Here is a 22,890-nt window from a genome sequence, read left to right as displayed (position 1 = left end):
GCCACATTTTCAGCTCCCATTTAATTTCAGTAGCGCCATGATTTTTCTCTTACTTGGCACTGTTTTATACATGCTCCGGTTTTTTGGGGTTTTTTTTGATGCGCCACTTCGCAGTGGCTGCTTGCCACTGTTCAAGACACGGGATGCTGGACTAGATGGACTCTCTTGATCTTGCTTGCTGTGGCAGTTCATATCCTATACTTAAATGTAATCTGATAAAATGAGGATGTTAGTGCAGTTAGTGTAGCTGGGTTCAAAAAAGGTTTGGATAAGTTCTTGGAGAAGTCCATTAACGGCTATTAATTAAATTTACTTATGGAATAGCCACTGCTATTAATTGCATCAGTAGCATGGGATCTTCTTAGTGTTTGGGTAATTGCCAGGTTCTTGTGGCCTGGTTTGGCCTCTGTTGGAAACAGGATGCTGGGCTTGATGGACCCTTGGTCTGACCCAGCATGGCAATTTCTTATGTTCTTAGTAATGCTTGTTGTCCTATTTGCTGAAGAATTTCTTTTGGGATTCCACTAGGAAGCGCAGGAAGTGCTAGCAGCCCAGGAGCTTTAGCTGGTCTAGTGCGTGGATTCACTGAAAGCCCTGTTGCTTCCTTTCCTTCCTTACTTGTTCCTTCAACTGCAGTTCAAATTCTGTAAAATGCAGTGTTCCATGACTTTGTGATTTTTGAAGGATGTCTAGGACTTGTGCTCGACTTAAAGAAAAATCTGTTAAAATGTGACCTTTGCATGACCGTAGAAAACATAAATTGCATGTTGTCAAGTGGAATGAGCTAATTATGGAGGTTTTCTTTCTATATCACAGCGCAATGGGATAGCGAAGTGTGGCAGCGTACAAACTAATTTTTTTTTTTGTTTGTTTTTTTACTATTGACTTGTCCATGAAATTCACTATGTTCATGTCTATATTCAGATGTATCAATGTGTATCCAGGTTTCAGAGAGAATATTTCTTCAGAAAATATATTTATTTTTATTTATTTATTTAAAAACTGTTCTATACCGTCGTTAAGTTAGTTAACCATCACAACGGTTTACAAAAAGGCACTATAATAAAATTGAGTGGTATAGATTACCAATTAAAAACATGTGCCATTATAGTACGGTTACAATTTATACAATAACTGTGTGTAGTTTAGGCATTTTTGTTAGGAACAATTTTAGGCGGTTTGAGTTTAACATTAATATGCATTAGTAGGATAAGAATAACAAACTCTAGCTTGGTGCGTCCTTATGAATCAACTGATTTTCTCCTTCTCTTTATCTTTGTAGAAAGCTTGTTTAAAGAGACATGTATTCAGATTAGTTTTGAATATTTTCAAATTTCTCTGCAGCCTTATTTCGAGTGGCATGGTGTTCCATAGTACGGGACCAGCCAGTGACAGTGCTCTTTCCCTTACTTGTGTGAGGCATGCTGTTTTGACAGAGGGGACAGTTAGTAAAGCCTTATTAGCAGATCTCAGGTTTCTTTGTGGGACAGGTACGCACAGTGCAGTGTTAAGCCAGTCTGCTTTTTCGTCGTGGATTAGTTTATGGATTATACATATTGCCTTATATTGTATTCTTTGTTCAACTGGATGCCTCACACAAGTAAGGGATCGAGCACTGTCACTGGCTGGTCCCATACTATGGAACATCATGCCACTCGAAATAAGGCTGCAGAGAAATTTGAAAATATTCAAAACTAATCTGAAAACATGGCTCTTTAAACAAGCTTTCTACAAAGATAGAGAAGGAGAAAATCAGTTGATTAATAAGGACGCACCAAGCTATAGGTTGTTATTCTTATCCTACTAATAAGTTAACAAAAAAAAACAAAACTGTGGTTGATGGAACAACTTCATCACTCTTAAAATTGCAGAAAAGGAAACTGTCGGATGTACCTGTTGAAGCAGCAGAAGATTACACAAAGTCTAACACCACAGAACTGAAGAGCAAAAAGGTATGACCAAGCACAGCACTGCTCAATATCCTTATCCTTCCATTATGTCTGATATGTGTAATATGTATATAGCTAGGAAAGAAATAACAAAACTATTCATACAATCAGCACTATCCCGAGACTTGGCACTTCACATGCATGTTAAAAAAACAAAACAAAAAACAACAAAGGATTTTGTCAGCAAAATTGGACTGGCTTTGAAATGGGCTGGAAAGAAAACTGGTTCTGACCACTGTATGAAGAGCAAAGTGACTGCATACAGGACCAGGCATTCAAAATGGCAATAAGTATTTTATTAATGCAACCAGCAAATGACTGGTCCTAGCTTTAATCACTTTGCTTCTTATATATGCCTTAGGGTGCCTTGGAATTTTTTTGTTTTAATAGATTTAATGAACCAGTTTCCTTAATGTATTTTATTTTCCCTGAAATGGTGTTGGTGATGAGAGCAGGGACAATTCCCTCGCTGGTCTTCCCACCCACATCCCCATCCCATTTTTTTCCATTTTGGATAACCACTGTACCATTCAGTGTATTCTCCTACATGTAGGCGTGAACTGGGCTTAAAGCAAAGGGCAGTTTAATGACATTTACTAGTCTTCATTTTTGTTCTTGGCTTGCTGCTGGCTCTTGGCTTGCATAATCGTAGCGCAGCCCCAGTACCACTGATCTGGCATGGCATCTGAAGGAAAGTGGGAGCAATAGAAGAGGGTACTCTGTACCTGTTACTTTTTTGTCCAGAATAGATAAGATGTATTACTTAAATTTCTGAACTGATTGGCCAAGTGCTTGACATTGCATCTTCAAGATTAAGAAAACCTAGGTGGGAGTTGCCACTTAAGGGTTAAAAGGATATTGATAAAACCTTTCCATTGAATGCTGTACATTTATTTATCTGACTTGTAGTAAATAATTTAGTTCTGCATGCAAACCTTAGCACTGAGGAATATGTTTTAGAAAACTATTTTGTAACCTTTCAGTCATTTAGAAATAGATCTGGGTATAATTGAGCAGCTAATATTGTACACTATGCCCCTTTGCACCTTGTACTTAAGCGACTACAAAAGGAACCTGTATCTAATTGTATATTTATACTGCACTACCCATGTACACAAGCTGGAGAAGGATGAATCGTATAATTGTGTCTTCTCCCAAAGAGCTGCTTATCTAAGCATAGTGAAATTAAATAATTTGTTTGCAGATGGACAGGTCAGCAGGGAACTGATCTGGGGCTGTGTAGCTTCTAACCTGTTTATGCCTCCAACCCAATATCAACACAGCATGGTTTAAAAAAAAAAAAAAAAAAAAGCTGTCACACATTTGATTTGAATATTTTCTTTCTTCTGTTGTCTCTGCATGATTTAGTGCTTTCAGCTTGTTGCTTTTACAAATCAGACAGTCCATTCGTAAATACTTACGGGCTGATACAGAAAGAAGTGTGGGAGAGCCAGCGAGCGCCCGCTCTCCCGACGCACGCACAGGCCAGTGTCCTGTGCGCGCGATTCAGTATCAGCCCGCATGCAAATGAGGGCCCGCGGTAAAAGGAGGCACTAGGGACACTAGCGCATCCCTAGCGCCTCCTTTTTAACAGAAGCGGTGGCTGTCAGTGGGTTTGACAGCCGACGCTCAATTTTACTGGAGTCTGTTCTCGAACCTGCTGACAGCCACGGGTTCGGAAAACGGACGCCAGCTAAATTGAGCGTCCATCTTCCAACCCACGGGCCGCAGGCAGATTTTAAATATTTTTTTTTAATATTTTTTTTTATTTTTGGGGCCTCCGACTTAATAACCCCTTTATTAAGTCGGAGGGTGTACAGAAAAGCAGAAAAAATTGCTTTTCTGTACACTTTCCTAGTGCTGGTCGAAATTAACGCCTGCCTTTGGGCAGGCATTAATTTCTGAAAGTAAAATGTGCAGCTTCGCTGCACATTTTGCTTTCTGTATCGCGCGGGAATAACTAATAGGCCCATCAACATGTATTTGCATGTAGCAGGCGCTATTAGTTTCAGGGGGGTTGGCCTCGCATTTTCAACTCGCTATTATCCCTTACTGTATAATGGTGGCGCGCACTTTACTGTATCGGCCCATTAGTTTCCAGTCACAAATACTTGCCTGCTGGGGATAACTTTCCATAACGGTCTGGAGGTCAACTGGCCATTCTGATGCAAACCCTGACACAGAGTTAATTTAACTGATGGGACTCTCTAGGTGTACCATTTCCCCTTTCATTGCTGACTTGGGAAATTTTTGGTTTATCAAAGTTCAGGTGCAAAATGAGCAGTTCCTTGGGACATTTTGGCTGGATGAGCTCCCTTTACGTAGCACTAGGAAGCATTTATTTATTTATTTATTTATTTGCTGGTTATATATACCGTCATTCGGTGTAGCCATCATAACGGTTTACAACAGTAAAAAATACAATAAGATAAATACAATAAAACCAAATTACATAAAATTACATTGGCGTAGAAACATCATAATAAAATATTTAGAATAAAATATTAGAAGCTAAGAACAATATAATAAAACAATGGTTATAATAAAATAGTAAAAGATAACATGTAAAGAAAGGCATGTTTAGTACCTTTAAAAATCATAAGATAATAAAAACATAGGGGTTCATGAGAGTGGGTAGGTTAGTTAGATTCATTGTAAGCCTTCGTGAAAAGCATGCTATGGTGTATTCACAGCTAATTTGGGAGATGTCCAGCAAGAGAGACTTGGTGGCTCAGTATTGGGAAGGCCACCTTGCTAACAGCTGCCTCACCTCTCCAAGGAGTCACCTGCCTTCCACTTCAATCCAGTAGAGTTCTGTGTAGTATTGTCTGTAGCATGCCCAACTACAAAGTTGCACTCATAATTTTAAGTATGTGCAAAGCAGCCTGGGTTTCAAATGCAGAGTTCCCACACAAACTGGGTTTGAATATGGTGGTGTTGCACAGCTACATAAATGGGTAACTTTACCAGCTGCAAACTGGGACATAGTTATGTGCATACATTTTTTTGAAAATGTAACTTGCATGTGTACATTCATGAACTGCCCTGCCCCACCACTCCTCAAATATACTGCTTTTTTTTTTTTTAGGCTGGCACCTATATGTTGTATTCTTCTTCTTCTTCTTTCAGGGCAGTATACGCATCACTCCTAGAAGATTTCTGATATTTCTAGCAGAATGCTGTATTTTTAGCAGTATTTTTAGATATGGCAGTTACAGAGATGTATTTTTAGCCAATTGGCACTTTAGTCTGAATCAATACTTGCATGGCATACAAAGCTTGTGATTCAGTCTCTTGACACAGTAAGTGTTAACGTGGATTCACGGAGAATGCATGCAGTTAAAGGGCATGTATGGTTAGCTGCAGTAACTTAACAGGCTTGCTTCATTGTTCGTTGAACAATTTCTTTGCTTTCACATAATGGGCAGAAAAAAGTGAAATAACCTAGGAGAGCTTTCATACATGGGAGTTGGAAAATAAACCTCAGGTTCATAATAGAAAATATATAACCTGCCAGTAAATGCTTTTAAAAATGCTCCATATGTATTTTTAATCTATACAACAGATGCCTAGGGATATGCTCACCATCCTTTCTGTTTTTTCTTTCTTTTTTAGCCTAATAGCAAGATGACGGCAGCTCAGAAATCCCTTGCCAAAGTAGACAAGAGTGGAATGAAAAACATATCTTCATTTTTCAGCCCTAAAAGTACATCAAAAAAGTAGAAACGATTCTTCAGAGTATTTTAGTGTAATAAAGAATTGAGTTTTTTTCTTACTCGTGTCGTCTTGTCATTTGTTCTGGACAGGAATTATTTTCTGATCATCCTTCTCATCTAAAACAGTTTTGCTTTTTCAGTCTTAACGCTGCTTAGTCCTTGGCCTTGCCCGGCGTGCAGCCATTTCTCTCTTCACCCCCATGATGTGCCAGCATGGTGAAATGGATGCGGTTGTGTTATAAGGTAGGGCCCAAAGATGGAGCCAATAGATTGCCCTCTGTCTGAAAGCGGTGGGAGCTGCGGACCAAAGGGAAGAAAGCAAGTGTCGTCGTCGTTTTCCCATGTGGTGCCCACTTGTGTGGGCGGCTTCAAGTTCAGCCTCAAACCGGGCCACGCTGGGGGCGGAATACGAAGATAACCACCTATGATGAACACAACCCTTTCCAAGGACTCTCCCTCCATTCGGAACTGGTTTAAGGGCTGCTTCCAGTATATTCCCTGCTTTTTTTGTTTGGTCCTACAGTGTTCTGTTCCTTTGGACTTTATCAATCAGAACCAGCCTATGCTGCTGAGCATATGGCTATATGAACCTTCATTTGCAGCTGCCTGGGAGTATTCCCCCCACCTTTTTTTAGCCCCCTTCCATCATCTCAACCAGTGCAGCAACAGTACTCTGCCTGAGAGAGATGCAGACTGCAGTTCACTCTTTTTTTTTTTTTTTTTTTTTTTTAACCTGGCCCAAGTAGGTGTCGTCTGGTGGCTGGAATTCCTCCCAGTCCCTCCTGGACCTAGAAACAGGAGCTGCATCGTTTTTTTGACTAGTTGGGCTACAGAAATAAACGAAAGGAATCAAACCCAAGTCTCCTACTTGACAGCATGCGCATCTGATGCTGAGTCGTCATTCCAGCCCTTTTTCTTCCCTTTTACAATCTACAAGCTGATAGGTTTTTCCATTTTGCCTTCCTCATCTTCTGCCTTAAGTATGTGCCTTCCCTGATTGACATGTATGTTCTCAGACCAAAAACATCCACTTGGCTATATCATCAACATGGGATTTTCTTAATCACTGTATTGTGGATTATGGTAAACCCAGATGAGCTGAGGGACTCTTAAGTCTGTAAAAAGATTTCATATAGAGTGTACTAATGTACCAGTACAATGGTAAGGGAACATAATAGTTACCTCTAATATGGACAGGTTTGATTAGTTCCACTTGATGAATGAAGTAATATATGTTGGGATTTATAGCTGCTATATTAAATAAGAATCTATCATGGGCCTCCATTCATTTATAGGATAGGTTTGTAACCACAGCAAACATGAATTGTCGTAAAGCTTTTGGATTGGTTTTCTTTTATAATTCCAAGTGTAAAAGCAAGGCACCAATTTGTCAGTTTATGACCAGATTTTCTAAGGCACTTTCCATTTTCAGTGGTGGAATAAAAATCTTTAGTAAATGTGACCCTGGCTGACCATAAATGTCAGAGGTGTGAATTGTATGAGTGGCCCTTTTGCAGAGAAAGCTTTAAAAAGAAGAGGATCCACCTACATTGGATCCTACATTGTATTGCTGAGTAACACAAAGTATGCTCTGTTATGATTGTTTTGTGAGGTTTCATTCACATAAGCTTTTTTGGTTATTTGGTTGAGTCAAATTCTGCTTTATAGTGAAGAAGAGAACTACAAATGCTAGCAAGGATGAGTGTCATTTTGCTTGGAAATTTAAGCAAATACTAATTCTACATCAACAATGAGAAGCAAAACTTAATTTTGTATTTTAGCTGTGTGAGAAAAATGGAGGTACAGGACATGGTACAATTATCAGAGGTGGTTCACCCTGGCTTAAGTTCAAAAAACAGTCAAGAAGCCCCTGCATATTTTGGCAACCCTAAACAAAACCCCTTTTATGCAGAATTTTAGGTTGATTCTACTCTCCGGTATGTACTGCAATATCAACTTCATTGTAGAATATATGAGGGTTATTATGCCCTCTTTGTATGTGCAAAGTTGCTCTGATAACATCAGCAGCTTCTGTAATTAGGTAGAGGAAATGCACAGAGTACACATGATATGAGTGCAATTTAAGGCCAAGAAGCCCAAAATGCTTACCCACGTTTGTTGCCACTCAGCCTCATTTAAATATACTATTAACTTATGCAGGACAGTTCTACTGAGACAAAAGGGACAGCAAGACTAGGGCAGTGGGAAATGAAGCCTCTCTACCACCCTCAAAGGCTCCTTTTGCACAGCCTACTTACAGGAATTTGTAAGGTTCTTTCCACCACACCTGTATTCTCAAAGGTGGCTCTACCTTCATATATGCCACGAGGGAACCAGCACATCCATCCACATTTGAAAAAGTGAGCTAAATGATAGGACTTCTCATTTAGTGCATTTTCAGCTCTGTAGATGGACACAGTATCTTAGACATATGATCCATGCCATGCACAAAGCACTTGCCACAGCAGTAGCCAAGAGTAACTGCTGCCATTCACTTCCGTCTCTCTTTTATAAAGGCTGCTGTGCATTGTAAGGAATCTGCACCGGATGGTTCTTGGCTGTAGCAAATGAGCACAAATGTCTCTCTTCAATAGCTCTGCTATGACACTGCATGGGATCCGTATGTTACTGTTCATTGCTGGACTGATAGCAATGATGGCTGCTCTACCCAGACCAGGAATGAGACCCTGAAGACTACTCCTGGCAGGTCCTCTTTTCAGCAAGAGTTTCCCATAACAGTATGTGTTACTTTTTAGGTTTCTCACACATTGTTGATGAATCCAATGTGTGCTGTGAGAGGAGCAGTAATAGTGACAGTTGTGACTTGTGTGTCTATTTGCAAGTTTGCTTTGATTTAATGTGCTAGTAGGGGCAAATGCTGTGTAGTGGTTTGAGTTTTTATATATTGCAAATCTGCTGCTTGCATTTGGCCTTTGCTATGTTTGTTGCATTCTTTCTGTTCTGTATTATAGATACAGGTAAAGAAAAAGCACGTATTGTCTGTATGTGTAAGGTGGTGGTCCTAATGTAGCTAAATGTTCTCCCTATCCCCATTTTCTGTGCATTTTAGCTTTTGTTTTCAGGCTATGGTCATGTATAACTGTTTTTTTTTCTACCTTTCTGGACATGTTTCTGCATTTATTTTTTTCAGTGGAGACCTACTATGTAGCTGCCATTCTAAAAGGCTTGAATCTTCCATTCCAGACTACCAGTTGATTCATGCACTGAGGCTTACTATGGGAGGGAAATAAATTACACCTTGCTTTTATGTGCTACCTACGTGTCTTATTTTGCACTTCCTAGATTCTGTTGGGTTTTTTTTGTGTGTGTGTGATGTATCCTCTCATTTGTCATGTTTTGTTTTCAGCCCCAAACACAATACAAGCCCCAATAACTCAGTAGTCTGGGGAAAAAATCAAACTCCAAAACACACCACAATATTCCCCAGTAATAATTTTTTCTATTTGCAATCAGGATCACTATAAAGTTTGTTGGACCTTCATGGATACAACTTGATAAGGTGAACAAGCTGTGTTGTCCCTTTGGTCCACTTTTAATTTTATTAATATGTTCAAATCTTCATTTTTTTGATTTTTATAATTTCTTTAAAATTAAGTCCCATCACCATGAAGGTCTCCTATCTGGCTGTTACCACAAAACCTTAATTTCAAGCAACTTCAAGAGAGCCAGGCAACTTTCACAACTTATCTCGAGTGTCCATATTGATCACGATCCCAACATGGCCATGTTTCGATCACCACTCTGCTTCAGGGAGTTCTCCAAAGACTTTCAAAACGCTCTCCAACCCAGGTAACGTCAGCTTCCCGAACACATCCTTTTACTAGTACCTCTTTGGTAGACCTGAATGCCCCCCCCCCCCCCCCCCCCCCCCCGGTCTCCCGATTGTGGCAAGTAGGGGATCCATTCTTGAACCTCTATCTAATTTTTGGGATAATTTTTTGAAGCCATTCCTTCAGAACACAACTTCCTTTGCAAGACATGACGCAAATGTCCTTACTAGACAACATTTCTTATTTACCCGAAGACTGTATATTAGTAACCTTGGATGTAGAGGCCCTTTATACCAATATTGCTCAGAAAGACACTTTTGAGCTTATGGAGAAGATTTTTGAATCTCGAACGACCTCATAGGGTCCCGACTGCTTTTTTTTAACATCCTTATTGGAATTGGTTTTGTTTAAAAAAAAATTTATGTTTGAGGATCGCTACTATTTGCAAGTCAAGGGTGTGGCGATGGGGGGCCACTGTTGCCCCCGACATTGCCAATCTTTTCATGGCACATTTTGAAGAAGTGTTATATCCATCTACTTGGTTTAAGAAAATACAGTTGTGGTGTCACTACATCGACATTTTTTTCATCTGGTTAGATACATGTGAAGATCTCCAAGCGTTCGTAGTATGGCTTAATGGACAAAATCCACATTTGAAATTCACTTTGAATTACGGTGTTTTTTTCGTTATCATTTTTGGACATTACCATCACGTGAGCCAGACTATAATCAATTTCTAAAATATTCTAGCTGTCACCCCAAAAAATTAAAAGATAGTTTGCTGATCAGTCAATTTCTTTGACTGAGACGACTGTGTTCCACCCTATCTGAATTTAAGATACAATCTAAAATCATGTGGCTGAGGTTTTCCGCGCGGGGTTATCCCCAATCTGTGATCAAAAGAGCCTATAAATGGGCACAATTTGCAAATAGAGACCTTCTGTTGGGGTATGAAACCTTCTGTGTGAATAATGATTTGACATGTGTGTTACACTACAGTAATAAAGTATGGAACATAATCGAGATCCTACGTAGACATTGGGATATGTTATCCCTCCACACAGGCTTTGAAAGAGCACCTTTAATAACGTTTGCGAGGAATTCAAACATACGAGACAAAGTAGTAAGGGCTTGTTTGAAATCAAGAATAAAAGAAGGGCTCCAGGAATAAGTTTCAGGGAACAGCCCTTGTGGCGCCTGTGAAATGTGCGAGTTAGGTCTGAGGGGATCAGTCTGGCTGCCTCCGGGTTCGAAACAAAGAATTGTTTTAAAGAAATCTACAAATTCCACCAATGTCGTATATGTCTTACAGTGCCCGTGTAATATGATTTTCGTTGGACGTACTAAATGAAAAATTTGGGTAAGGTTGCTTGAACACAAAAGCTGTATTAAGACTCAGAAATTGACAGCTCCATTGGTGACACATTGTGTGGAAAAAGGTCATCAATTTTGTGATTTCAGGTGGACTATTTTGGAAACAGTGTCTCTACGAGAGGTGGGAATCATCAATCTGTTTTAAACAGACGGGAACATTTTTGGATTTTTCGATTGAAAGCCGTAGCCCCTAATGGTCTTAATGAGATGATTAATTGGTATTCCCTAATCTAATTGTAACATTTTGATGACATCATGACGCTGCTGTACGTTTAAAAGGAAGGGCTGGAGATGCCATGTTTAAAGGTCTACCAAAATGGTACTAGCAAAAGGATGTGTTCGGGAAGCTGACGTTACGTGGGTTGGAGAGCGTTTTGAAAGTCTTTGGAGAACCCCCTGAAGCAGAATGGTGATCGAAACATGGCCATGTCAGGGTCGTGATCAATATGGACACTTGAGATAAGTTGTGAAAGTTGTCTGGCTCTCTTGACGTTGCTTGAAATTAAGGTTTTGTGGTAACAGCTCGATAGGAGACCTTCATGGCGAGGGGACTTAATTTTAAAGAAATTATAAAAATAAAAAAAATGAAGATTTGAACACATTAATAAAATTAAAAGTGGACCAAAGGGCCAACACGGCTTGTTCACTTTATCAAGTTGTATCCATGAAGGTCCAACAAACTTTATAGGGATCCTGATTGTTTTCAGCCCCACCATCACGTGATGGTCCTTCAGTGGGAAGAGGAAAGAAGCACACTTTTTTTCTTCTTATTGCCCAGCAAGAGAGAGAGATCTTCCAGCTTTTATGTTAGTCCCTCTGAGAGGTGTATATCAAAAGAAAATGTAGGGGGAAAGCATTTAAAATTCAATAAAGATATCTTGGGCATAAATTCAGTATGTAGTGTTATTTCTTGCGCGTGATCGAAAATGAGTGTTCAAAGCGTTTGTAATGCTGATGTGAAGATAAGGTGTGATTGAATGGAAGGGGCATACGTGGCAAGCGAGTGTTAGGCTGGTTTGTAAGAGGCAGGGTTATAGTGGAGCAGTTCTAAAAAGGGCAAGTAGTGCTTGAAAGGCAGTGCTGTCTATTTAAATGTAGCCTTTGCCATAATAAGTGCAGCCAGTGGTTATTAGACAAAAACAGCTTTTGCCATTTTTCCCTGTCAAGAGCATGTGATAGAGTAAAATGGCATGGCTTGTTTAAGTTGGGTTTGCTGAGTTTGCCATGAGAGTAAAAAAGACAAATATATATATATAAACCAGTCTGTGCATTGAAAGGCCTCAAATTATGTATGGGTGAATAACCACTTGTGGGGGCTGGTCTGTGGATAGAGTGGAACATAGTAACATAGAAAATGATGGCAGAAAAAGAGTGAAATGACTCATCCAATCTGCCCAGCAAGGAATTTAGGGTTGTAACTGCCACTCCATGCAGGTTACCCTTATGTCTTCTGTTTAGGATTAGGTGTATTCTGTAAAGGGTTCTACTGTGGCTCTGTACAGGTTATGCTGTGCCTTATCTGGAAGCACAATACAATCGTTTCAGTGTGGTTTTGGGTTGAACCACTGCTCCACACATATCACCCCAGTATTTTTGTTCCATCTTCTTGGCAATAAGGGCTCCTCTGTTTATACCACACTTTCTTGAATTCTTCCTCAGCCTTTACTATTGAGGAGATTTTTATCTAGGCCCTGGTATTTATGCCACAATTTAAAATAAAAATGAATCTGTTGCAATACAATGCTTCCAAATGTAATATTACATTTATTTATTTATTATTTATTTGTAGGGTTTTATATACTGTTATTCGGTAGAGCCATCATAACGGTTTACAAATCTGCAATTATCATCCAACTTATGCAATTATCTTACAATCATAGGAGAAATACTATGCAACCCCTTTTTTTTGGGGGGGGGGGGAGGTTTGCAGTTTCCCCTAGAGGGCCATAAAAGTATTTGTTAGCTGGGGCTATTCTCTCCATCCTACCCCTTCTCTCTGCAAATCCTAGGGAGGGAGTTCTTGCTGTGGGGGTAAAGGAAATCCTTTTTGGCCCAGGCAATGGAGTGTTTCTCCTTAAGTGTGTGTGTGTGTGTCTCTGTCTCTAGTACTGTAGTCTCAGGGACAGACAGGCTGGACTCAGACTGGGTGCTCAAATAAAGTTTACTGATTATTTCCAAAACAGTCACTGTCCCACATACTTTCTGCAAATGAAACTGTACTTTCTGCCAATGAAACTGTTTCCGCATCTGTATGCAAACAGCCCAGTAAGATGGGGGGAGCCCCAAGCCTTGAAAAGATCCTACCTGAGTCTAAAGTTCGGTCTTTTGACCACCGCCTGTGTCCTGATCCGGTTGGGAATCTCCAGATCTTGATGCTTCGCTTGGCTCTGTCGTCTAGTTCTGTGTGTCTTCTGTGGGAGAAAAGTATGATGATTCCAATACTGAACAAGTTCTCACTCTCCTGCCTTCAAGTTGTGAGGAGGGATGGGAAGAAAAAAAACCTCCACACTAACAAAAAAGGGAAAAGATAAAATTGCTTTAAGTCCAAAAATATCCTTCTTCCAAAAATGAGGCAGACCCTCTTAGACAAGGAGTGTTCTGATGAGGAATCTCCTCTGAATGCAGGAAAAATACCAAGTTGGGTTAGTAGGCCCAACTCAGCAGGATGAAAAGAAAAATAGCTCCCTACTCTTCAAGAGCCAAATCAATATGACCATGCTTCCTATAATTTTAGCTCCACCTTATGCCTTTGGTATGGCCAATTGCAGTCAGCTCACTGGAGAGACTGAAAAAGGAATGGAAAATCCCACTAAGCTGTGATTAGTCATGATGGTAAGGACCTAGAGCAGAAGGGTGGATCATTTGGTCCTTTTCTGCCGTCATTTCTGTTTCTATATTCAAGTAACATGTGTCTTAGGTCCTGTTTAATCAACAGGTCAGTATAGCCTAGGTTCAAATTATATTCCCTGTACATACCCGGATCAAGCCACACAGTGGGTTGAGCCTCCTTTCCAGCAGATGGAGACAGAGAAAAACTCAAAGGGTATCTTATAATAGGACAGCACTCCCCCTGCATCCCTTCAGTATTTCTCTGTCTCCAGCAGATGAAAGTGGTAGAACCTGTGGTTCCCAGTGTTTTAGCTATTTTCTTTATCTGAGGAAGTTCTTCCCTTTCTCTTGTCTATCTTTCTCCAGGATCAAGCAATTATTTGTTACTTAAGTTTCTCAGTTTACATCTTTTATTCTCATTATAATCTAAAATAGTAGCTTCTATTTTTTTGTTTTAGCAAGCATAGTAAAAATCAGTAAAGAATATTATAAGCTAAATTTGGATTATATTGGTTATAGAGATGCAATAAAACTTTGTTTCTTACCTTCTCCCAGAAAGCATTCCTTGCATCCCACTATTCTTTCTGGGAAAATGTTTTCTGATGATCCTGCATCAGTCTACTTGTAGCTTCAAACTGTGCCCCAAAGTGTTACAGCTTGTTTTCCATTTTACAAGGTTTAATTGTGCATTTATTTTTCAGGTATTTAAATGTCTAGTGTAACCTTCCCAAACCCCACTGCTAGTCAGCTTTTCAGAAGATCTACGATGAATATGCATAAGATTTTGCAAGTACTCCACAGTTAATGGAGCTGGGAGCCTAGTCTCAAAGCTTAACCTGAGCTTGGTGAAAAGACTGGGGGGCCAAGTTCACTGGTGTGGAGTTTGCGTGAATGGCAGTAAGTGGTATGGCACCTGTGAGTCCAGTCTTTTCACAGGACTTCATACAGTTGTGCTTATAAGTTTACATACCCCTGGCAGAATTTGTAAGATGTGTAGCATTTTAAGAAAACATGAGTGATCAGAGAAAATATGTCTGTTTTTAATATTTCAAGTGGTGTGGCCTAGTGGTTAGAGCAATGGGCTACAAACCAGGAGACCAGGGTTCAAGTCCCACTGTTGTTGGGCAAGTCACGTTACCCTCCATTGCCTCAGGTACAAACTTCGATTGTAAGCCCTCTGGGGATAGGGAAATACCTACAGTATCTAAATGTAATCCACTTTGAAGTGCTGCAAAAAGTGGAATATAAATCTAAATAAATTAAAAAAAACAAGTTAAATTATTATGCATCACAGAATAGCACAATCATGAAACAAACCATAGCAATAAAAGAAATAATCAAATAGTTCAAACGTTTGCATATCTTTGAATGTTTGGGTTGATAATGTACACTCAGGTTGTCACACACAGGTTGAGATGGCAATGAAGGGTAGGTACCTGTGCCTTGTTTGATTGTAATTAGTGTCTGTGTATAAATAGTCAATGAGTTTCTTATCTTTTGAGAAACCCTTGTGCATTTCATCCAGGGCTGCACTGACTTTGGTTACTGAAGAACGGGGAAAGCAGAAGAACTGTTGAAGGATCTGCGAGCAAAAGTAGTTCAACTTTATAAATCAGGAAAAGGATATAAAAAGATATCCAAAGCTTTGAAAATGCCAATCGGTACTGTTCAAACTCTGATCAAGAAGTGGAAAATTATGGGTTCTGTTAATATCAAGGTAGACCAAGAAAGATTTCAGCCAACCACCAGGAAAATTTCAGGATGCAAAGAAAAACCCACAAGCAACTTCTACTGAAATACAGGCTTCGCTGAAACAAAGTGGTGAGGGGGTTTCAGCATGCATAATAAGGAGATACTTGAACAAAAATGGGCTGCATGGTAGAGCTGACAAAAGAAAGCCATTGCTGCACCAACACCCCAAAACAGCCCACTTGCGATATGCCAAACACACCTAGGGAAGCCTCAAAACTTCGGGAACAAAATAATTTGGAGTGATGAGACCAAAATTGAACCTTACAACCATAAATGATATGAATAAAAGCATGCCCTCCCTATCGTGAAGCATTGAGGTGGATTTCTGCTATTTTGGAGGGGGGCGTACAGTGGCACAGGGAATTTAGTCAAAATTGATGGCAGGATGAATGCAGCATCTTATCCGAAAATACTGGAGGAGAATTTGCATTCATCAGCCAGGAAGCTGCCCATGGGGCTCACTTCAACTTTCCAGCATGACAATGATCTGAAACATAAGGCCAAGTCGACCCTTCAGTGGTTGCAGCAGAAGAAAGAAAGGTTCTGGAGTGGCCATCACGGTCTCCTGATCTCATCATCGAACCACTTTGGGGAAAACTCAAGCATGCAGTTCATGCTAGACAACCCAAGAATTGACAGGATCTGAAAGGTTTTTGCCAAGAGGAGTGGACAGCTTTACCACATAAGAAAATAAAGGGCCTCATTCACAATGATCACAAAAGACTACACACCGTCATTGATGCAAAAGGGGGCAATACACAATATTAAGAACTAAGGCTATTCAAACTTTTGAACAGGACCATTTTATTCTTTCCATTATTGCTATGGTTTATTTGTGCTATTCTGTGATGCATAATAGTTTAATTTGAAACACATTAAAAATAACAGACCTGTTTTGTCTGATCACTCATTTTCTTAAAATGCTACATATCTTACGAATTTTGCCAGGGTTATGTAAACTTATGAGCGCAACTATTCTTATGCATATAATCCAAAACTTGATATTGATTGGATGTTACCACGATCCATTGGCATGGGATTGGTGGGCTTCTGATATGACTTCATCTTAGCTGATACATATATGAATATTGTCACATAGTTGCTGGCATGAGTCAGAAGACATCTGGTGAACAATACTGAATTTCATTGTGAACTACAAAGTTTGTCAAGGCTTAGCAAGTTTGTGCCTGGCACTACCAGCTAAATGTAAGGTGAAGACAGATGCTCGATATGTGTAAGGATCTGTTGCTGAGAGCTCCTCAGGCCTACAGGTAGTGCTGTGAGCTACTTGAACGGTCTGTCTAGTCTTCCTAGTTCTGTCTCCTTACTTCCCATTTAGAAATATATTGAGGCATCCTCAACAGTCAGTTGCTAGAGCTTGATCTTACCTTCAGCTACTCCTCCTCTGGCTCTGTTCCTGTTTCCAGAAGACTTCATTATCTTCAGCTTCTAATTCAGTGCTCCTGTTTGTTCTCCTTCCTGGGATTCTGAATTTCTTGTTTGTTCCTGCTCCTTACTCTGTTTTAGGCCACCTGCAATTTCTCATGCCTTGCTGGCTACTAGCACCAGAGGGCTCAACCCAAAGGGAAAGTGGCTAGCCTAGGTAGAAGTTCATCTATTGTCTGTGACCTGTATTTGACTTTCCTGGGATTAGGCTGTTCATATCTGGGGCAACCCATAAACCTCAACCATCACAATATGCGAAGAATAATAACAGCTTCTCCTCAGTGTAGATCTCACAGGCATTCACATTAAAACTACAGGGGCCATCACGTAGTTGGACTTCCACCTTGTGTTGCTCAGACCTGCAAACCTTCTGGTTTAGTTGCACGCTCCTTTTTAGAGTGACTGGCTTATTCCTACAGATCTGAACACAGTACTTCTGATGAGTCCTCAGCAGTGACCTGTACAGGGGCATTATCACCTCTTTTTAAAGAGAAGCTTCCTCAAATTGGTATTTGAAATTTAAATCTGCCGGCTAGCTCTGTAACTAGAGGGAGATGCCTTGCATCCACAACGAATGCCATACTCCTGGCGGATGTCAGAACAAGATCAAAGTAGGCATCAGCTAGATCAACCATCCTGGCTCTTAAGTGGGAGAATTTCTCAACCATTCCCCACTGGTTTCTAACATCATTTCCTGGACATGTTGAGACAAATGCAAGCCTGACTTTTTGTCACAGTGCAGCTGCAAGCAGTTATCTGCAGTTCCATACCACCAGTCTCAAAGGCTTACTTTAACACTGATTGTATTTCTGTCCTGCACAACTTTCAAGGCGGCTGAATAGTTCTCTTGGTCACCGAGACCAGAGCAGGTAGTTCAGGTTTAAGTTAATTTTCTCTTCTGTGGCATTTTTTATATTTAGAAGTTTAAAAATATATCTCTGCTCTGTTCCTGTCACTGCTGTTTTGGCCCACAAGTTAAAATAGCAAAAAAACAAGAGTCATTCACTAATTCAGACAGGTTGTGTTTTGTTTAACATCTCAGGTGATTTCAGAAAATGTCTGTAGTGCTGAGCAGTTGTTTCTTTCCAAGACTTACTTAAGCTTCCCAAGCACCAATTAAATTAGATTGTATTTACCTTTAGAAATTAGAGAGGCAGCACATGTTTTGAGTATAGGCTTTTGCTTCACGGCTTAAAATTGCAATAGGAAAATAAAATTCATTCAGCTGTGCAGAAAGGTTATTTTCAGAGTTGCTACAATTATTTTTTTTAAATTAAAAAAAATACCAAATGAACTATGTTAAAGTGAAGATCAATCCCACAGTTTAGCTCTAAGCAGATTTGAGTTCATTTAAGTGCCATTCTTCAGGAACTAATTTTTTTTCTAGTTCTTGTCTGTACAGTATCCCTTTTTATTTTAAAATAATTGGCTAGCTTTCTAAACAGTTTACAGCACAACTATTTTAAAAGTACAGTAATAGGTCAGAGTTCTTAGGTTAGCTCCTGGATACTAAAGCAGGTTGTTCTTTCCTCACAGATCCAGGTTGTGGAACAAGGGGCTGTGGAACAAGGGGTCATGGGATGAGGGTGAAAGGGGGTAGACTCAGGAGTAATCTATGGAAATATTTCTTTACAGAGAGGGTAGTGGATGCATGGAACAGCCTCACCGTGGAGGTGGTGGAGACAGGGGTAGTATCTGAATTCAAGAAAGCATGAGAAAAGCACAGGGGCTCTCTGAAGGAGTGGTAGGGATTGTAGAGATTGGTAGACTAAATAGGCATATAGCTTTTTTTTAATGCCATCATTTTTATTTATTATTATTTTTATATACCGACATTTGATCTCAATTGAGATATCACACTGGTTTACATTCAGGTACTGTAGGTATTTCTCTATCCCCAGAGGGCTTACAATCTAAATTTTTGTACCTGGGGCAATGGAGGGTAAAGTGACTTGCCCAAGGTCATAAGGAGCGACAGCGGGACTTGAACCCTGGTCTCCTGGTTCATAGTCCACTGCTCTAACCTATTAATACATACCCTGTAGTGTGAGTATTGCATTATGTCACAAGTCAGTATTTTTATTTTCATATGTTATTCAGAGATTTTTTTTCTCAGTAGCAGGTCTTCTGTAAGTTGATGTGTAAGTATTTGGTGTTTTTTGTTTCTCCATTGCTTTTCTAGATTGTAAAGAGAAATAACACTATTAATGCAGTGGTTCTCAAGGTGTGAGCCATAACCCAAAATTGTATAACAGGACACAGCTAATTAGATTACAAGATGAGGCCTGATTTATAAAAAAAAAAAACAACATTAGAAGGATTCAAGTTGACAATACTGCCGCATGATGTTTTCATATAACATAAAAAGAATATCAACTATATTTGTATTTCCAAGTTGCCCAATTCAAAATAGCAGCTTTGGACAGCGCTCCACAGAACAATCCCAAGATCAATGAATAAAAGCATATACAGTAAATACAAACAATAAATAACATAATTCACAAAATCCATAATGAGTATTTTTAAATAGATAATACAGCTTGGTTCATCTGATCAGAACTGAAATTTCACAATCATTACCATGGAAAATATGAAAAAATGTTTAAAAGCTGTGAATTTGCCCTGATTGTGGTGATGTTGATACTGTTCAAATTTTTTCCTGTAGCCCTCAAATGGATCCTAAATAAAAAGAGAGATTGAAAACTACTGCATTAATAATATAATTGAAATAAAGAAATAGCAAACTTCTGTTATCTGACCTCATAGTGTAAAACTAGAACACCTGGATTATAATATGAATCAAAATACCATGTAACACAGATGGCATTAATTTGGTATAAAATGTCACATTTCAGGTACACTAGCAACACTTTGGCAAGGAGGGAGCACTGCTGGATTTGGGAGTATGGTTGTACATTTAGTTGCGTTTTCACGTTTTAAGTGTTTCTCTTCAGTTAACTAGTTAGAGGTGGGCAATTCCGGTCCTCGAGGATCGCAAACCAGTTGGATTTTCAGGATCTCTCTAATAAATATGCATGTGAGAGATTTGCATGCACTCTGCCTCAGTTGTATGCAAATTTATTTCAGCATATTCATTAGGGATATCCTGAAAACCCGACTGGTTTGCGGCCCTCGAGGTCTGGAATTGCCCACCCCTGAACTAGCTCCTGATTGCCTTAAAATCTTAAAGATCTTAAACATCATGTTTTCATTATGAGTTGTATTTTGAGGAAACCAAGATAAGGGGAGATAAAAGGTTCAATATGATTGAAGACAATTGCAATTATTGTTTCATACTAAGTTTTTTTCATTTAATTTTCTTTATTTGGTCTCTTTGGTTTTGTAAATATACCAGTAGTTACCCAACAACATTTCCTCTAATTGCAAGGCTCCCAAACCTGTCCTGGGCACTCCATAGCCAGTCAGGTTTTCAGGATATCCCCAATGAATATGCATGAGCTCAATTTGCCTATACAAAGGCTCCATGATATGCAAATTGAGCTCATGCATATTCATTGAAGATATCCTGAAAATCTGACTGACTATAAAGTTCCCAAGACAGGTTTGGGACGTCCTGCTCTAATTGTATCCCTGTAGAACAGGGGTGGAGAACTCCGGTTCTTGAGAACCACAAACAGACCTGGTTTTCAGGCTATCCATAGGGGTAGATTTTACAAATCTACGCGTGCGCGTACTTTTGTTCGCACACCAGGTGTGAACAAAAGTATGCGGGATTTTATAAGATATGCACGTAGCCGCACGTATCTTATAAAATCCGGGGTCGGCACGCGCAAGGGGGTGCACATTTGTGCACCTTGCGCGCGCCGAGCCCTGCGTGCGCTGCCCGTTCCCTCCGAGGCCGCTCCGAAATCGGAGCAACCTCAGAGGGAACTTTCCATTCACCCCCCCACACCTTCCCCTCCCTTCCCTTCCCTAACCCACCCCCCCAGCCCTATCTAAACCCCCTCCCTACCTTTATCTTAAAAGTTACTACTGCCTCCGGGCAGTAGTAACTTACGCGCGCCGACTCGGCAGGCCCCGACACAGGCCGCTGTGTCAGGGCACTCGGCCACGCCCCCGAAACGCCCCCGAGCCAGAAACACGCCCCGAAAACGCCGCGTCACTCCCGACACACACACCCCCAGGCAAGCCCCGGGACTTACGCGCATCCCGGGGCTTGCGCGCACCGCCGAGCCTATGCAAAATAGGCTCGGTGCGCGCAGGGGGGTTTTAAAAGGGTTATGCACGTAACCCTTTTAAAATCCGGCCCATTGTGAATATACAATGGTGGCAGTACATGCAAATCTGCCTCATGCATATTCATTGTGGATATCCTACATTCTAGGCCTGTTGTGGCTCTTGAGAACCAGAATAGGCCACCCCTACTGTAGAATCTTAGATGGGATTGATTTCTAAAAACTCTTGCATCACCTGCAAACCAGGAACATCAAACTGGCTATATTTAAAAGAACATTTACTTTTTTTCCCACTTTTGTCTCTAGGTGGCAGTAAAAGGTCGACAGAAGAAGACATGAATGGGCCAGAATCGAAGGCTGAATTCCCATGAAGCATTTTAACATTCCAAAAATCTTTTCTTTTTTTCATTGATTTATTCTTTTATATATGCTCTAAAATAAGATTATGAAACATGAATGCAGAGTTCCAGGATCCAGCAATAGTCTTCTCTACCTTTCCTATAGTCAAATTAAAAAAAAAAAAATGGGATAGATTTTCTAAGTGCAGCTGGATGCCATCACTTTGCTGGACAGATTTCAGTCAGTTAAATTGAGGTGATTTTCATTCTTAGCCTAGTTAACTAGATTGCAGCAAAAACTGGCTTTAATGTAACTTTGTTCTTCGTGTTCAACCTATTGTTTTTGGTTACTGTTCATGGTTCAGTTCCCCAATTCGATGTAAACCGATCTGATATGGTCTCTACCATGAAGGTCGGTATAGAAAAGTGTTAAATAAATAAATAGATAGATAGATAGATAGATAGATAGATAATCTAGCTGGCAAGATTTAAGCCTGCAATTGATTTGCTCAGATTTGTACAAGTTAGCCCACTCTTGCTGAAAATCAATACTAGTCAACTTCCCTCCCATGTCCTAAGCACACTTCCCCTCCCCTAGTGCTTATGGAAAAACTGATGTACTGTAAGTGGTACCTGAACTTCATCATCTTTCGATGCTCAATAAAAGGGAGGTGGCATGCCAAGTTTTAAAAAAAAATAAATTCTTAAAAATGAAATGATGATGCCTTTATTAGGCCACAAACTTTTCTGCTAGTTTGTTGGCTTTTTTTTTCTAATGAGACATGGACACATATTTATTACTTTATGTTTCAGCATATAGATTATTATTGGTCTGTGAGAATTCATCTCATCCATGGCAATTTTAATCATTCAAATGCATTATTATAATATGTATTCTTTTTAAATAGAATCATGGCAGCACTTTTAAATCTGTACAGCATGGCATCCAGTGGAGCCTATAGTGCATTGGGTGTGCATGGAAGTTGAACAGTGAATCTCATCCCAGCCCTTGGGACATATCCAGCGAGTCGGGCTTTCAGGATACCTACAATGAATATGCATGAGACAGATTTGCATGCACTACCTCCAATGTGTGCAAATCCGTCTCATGTATATTCATTGTGAATATTCTGAAAGCCAGACTGGCTGGGTGTGCCTAATCGACTAGGTTGAGATCTACCAGATTAGAACATTGCTACAAAGGGATAGCTTCTAAATTGATAAAACTTTCTAGTGCCTAAGTTTGTTCTCATTTTTCAAGCTACTGAGCACTACTATTTTTTTTATGTTACTCTGCGTTTTATACTAAACGTTGCTTTGTTAAATCATGTAAATGAATACAAGAATATCATGTAGTCTATATATGACCAGTCTATTTTTTCTAGCAAAAATTGTTCAAAATATGTTTATATTTTAATAAAGGGAATATTTGTATGAACTTGAGTATCATTTCAAGAAGGAATTATAATATATAGTTACCCCATGAAATACAGTGGTAG

The 22,890-nt window shown here is 39.8% G+C and overlaps 1 protein-coding gene across 4 annotated transcripts in view; it reads left to right on the top strand.

Annotated features, from left to right (window-relative positions):
- The window catches only part of RNASEH2B (ribonuclease H2 subunit B), a 76,380-nt gene extending 54,278 nt beyond the window's left edge, over positions 1-22,102 (top strand). For 2 of the 4 annotated variants that reach the window (XR_003856923.1, XR_003856924.1), the window contains one exon: positions 1,872-1,938. Coding sequence is in view for 2 of the 4 variants with exons in the window: in XM_029602816.1 (XP_029458676.1) it covers positions 1,872-1,952; positions 5,565-5,672 (189 nt within the window). In the remaining 2 variants the exon portion in view is untranslated. Of the gene's footprint in view, positions 1-1,871; positions 1,953-5,564; positions 5,725-21,359 lie in introns of those variants that run through there. The other 2 variants (XM_029602816.1, XM_029602817.1) reach the window with 2 other exon arrangements.
- The last annotated feature ends 788 nt before the right edge of the window (positions 22,103-22,890 follow it).

This window comes from Rhinatrema bivittatum, chromosome 5, assembly GCF_901001135.1.
Source record: "Rhinatrema bivittatum chromosome 5, aRhiBiv1.1, whole genome shotgun sequence".
In the NCBI taxonomy this organism is placed as follows: domain Eukaryota; kingdom Metazoa; phylum Chordata; class Amphibia; order Gymnophiona; family Rhinatrematidae; genus Rhinatrema; species Rhinatrema bivittatum.
This window is presented reverse-complemented; position numbering and strand designations above follow the sequence as displayed.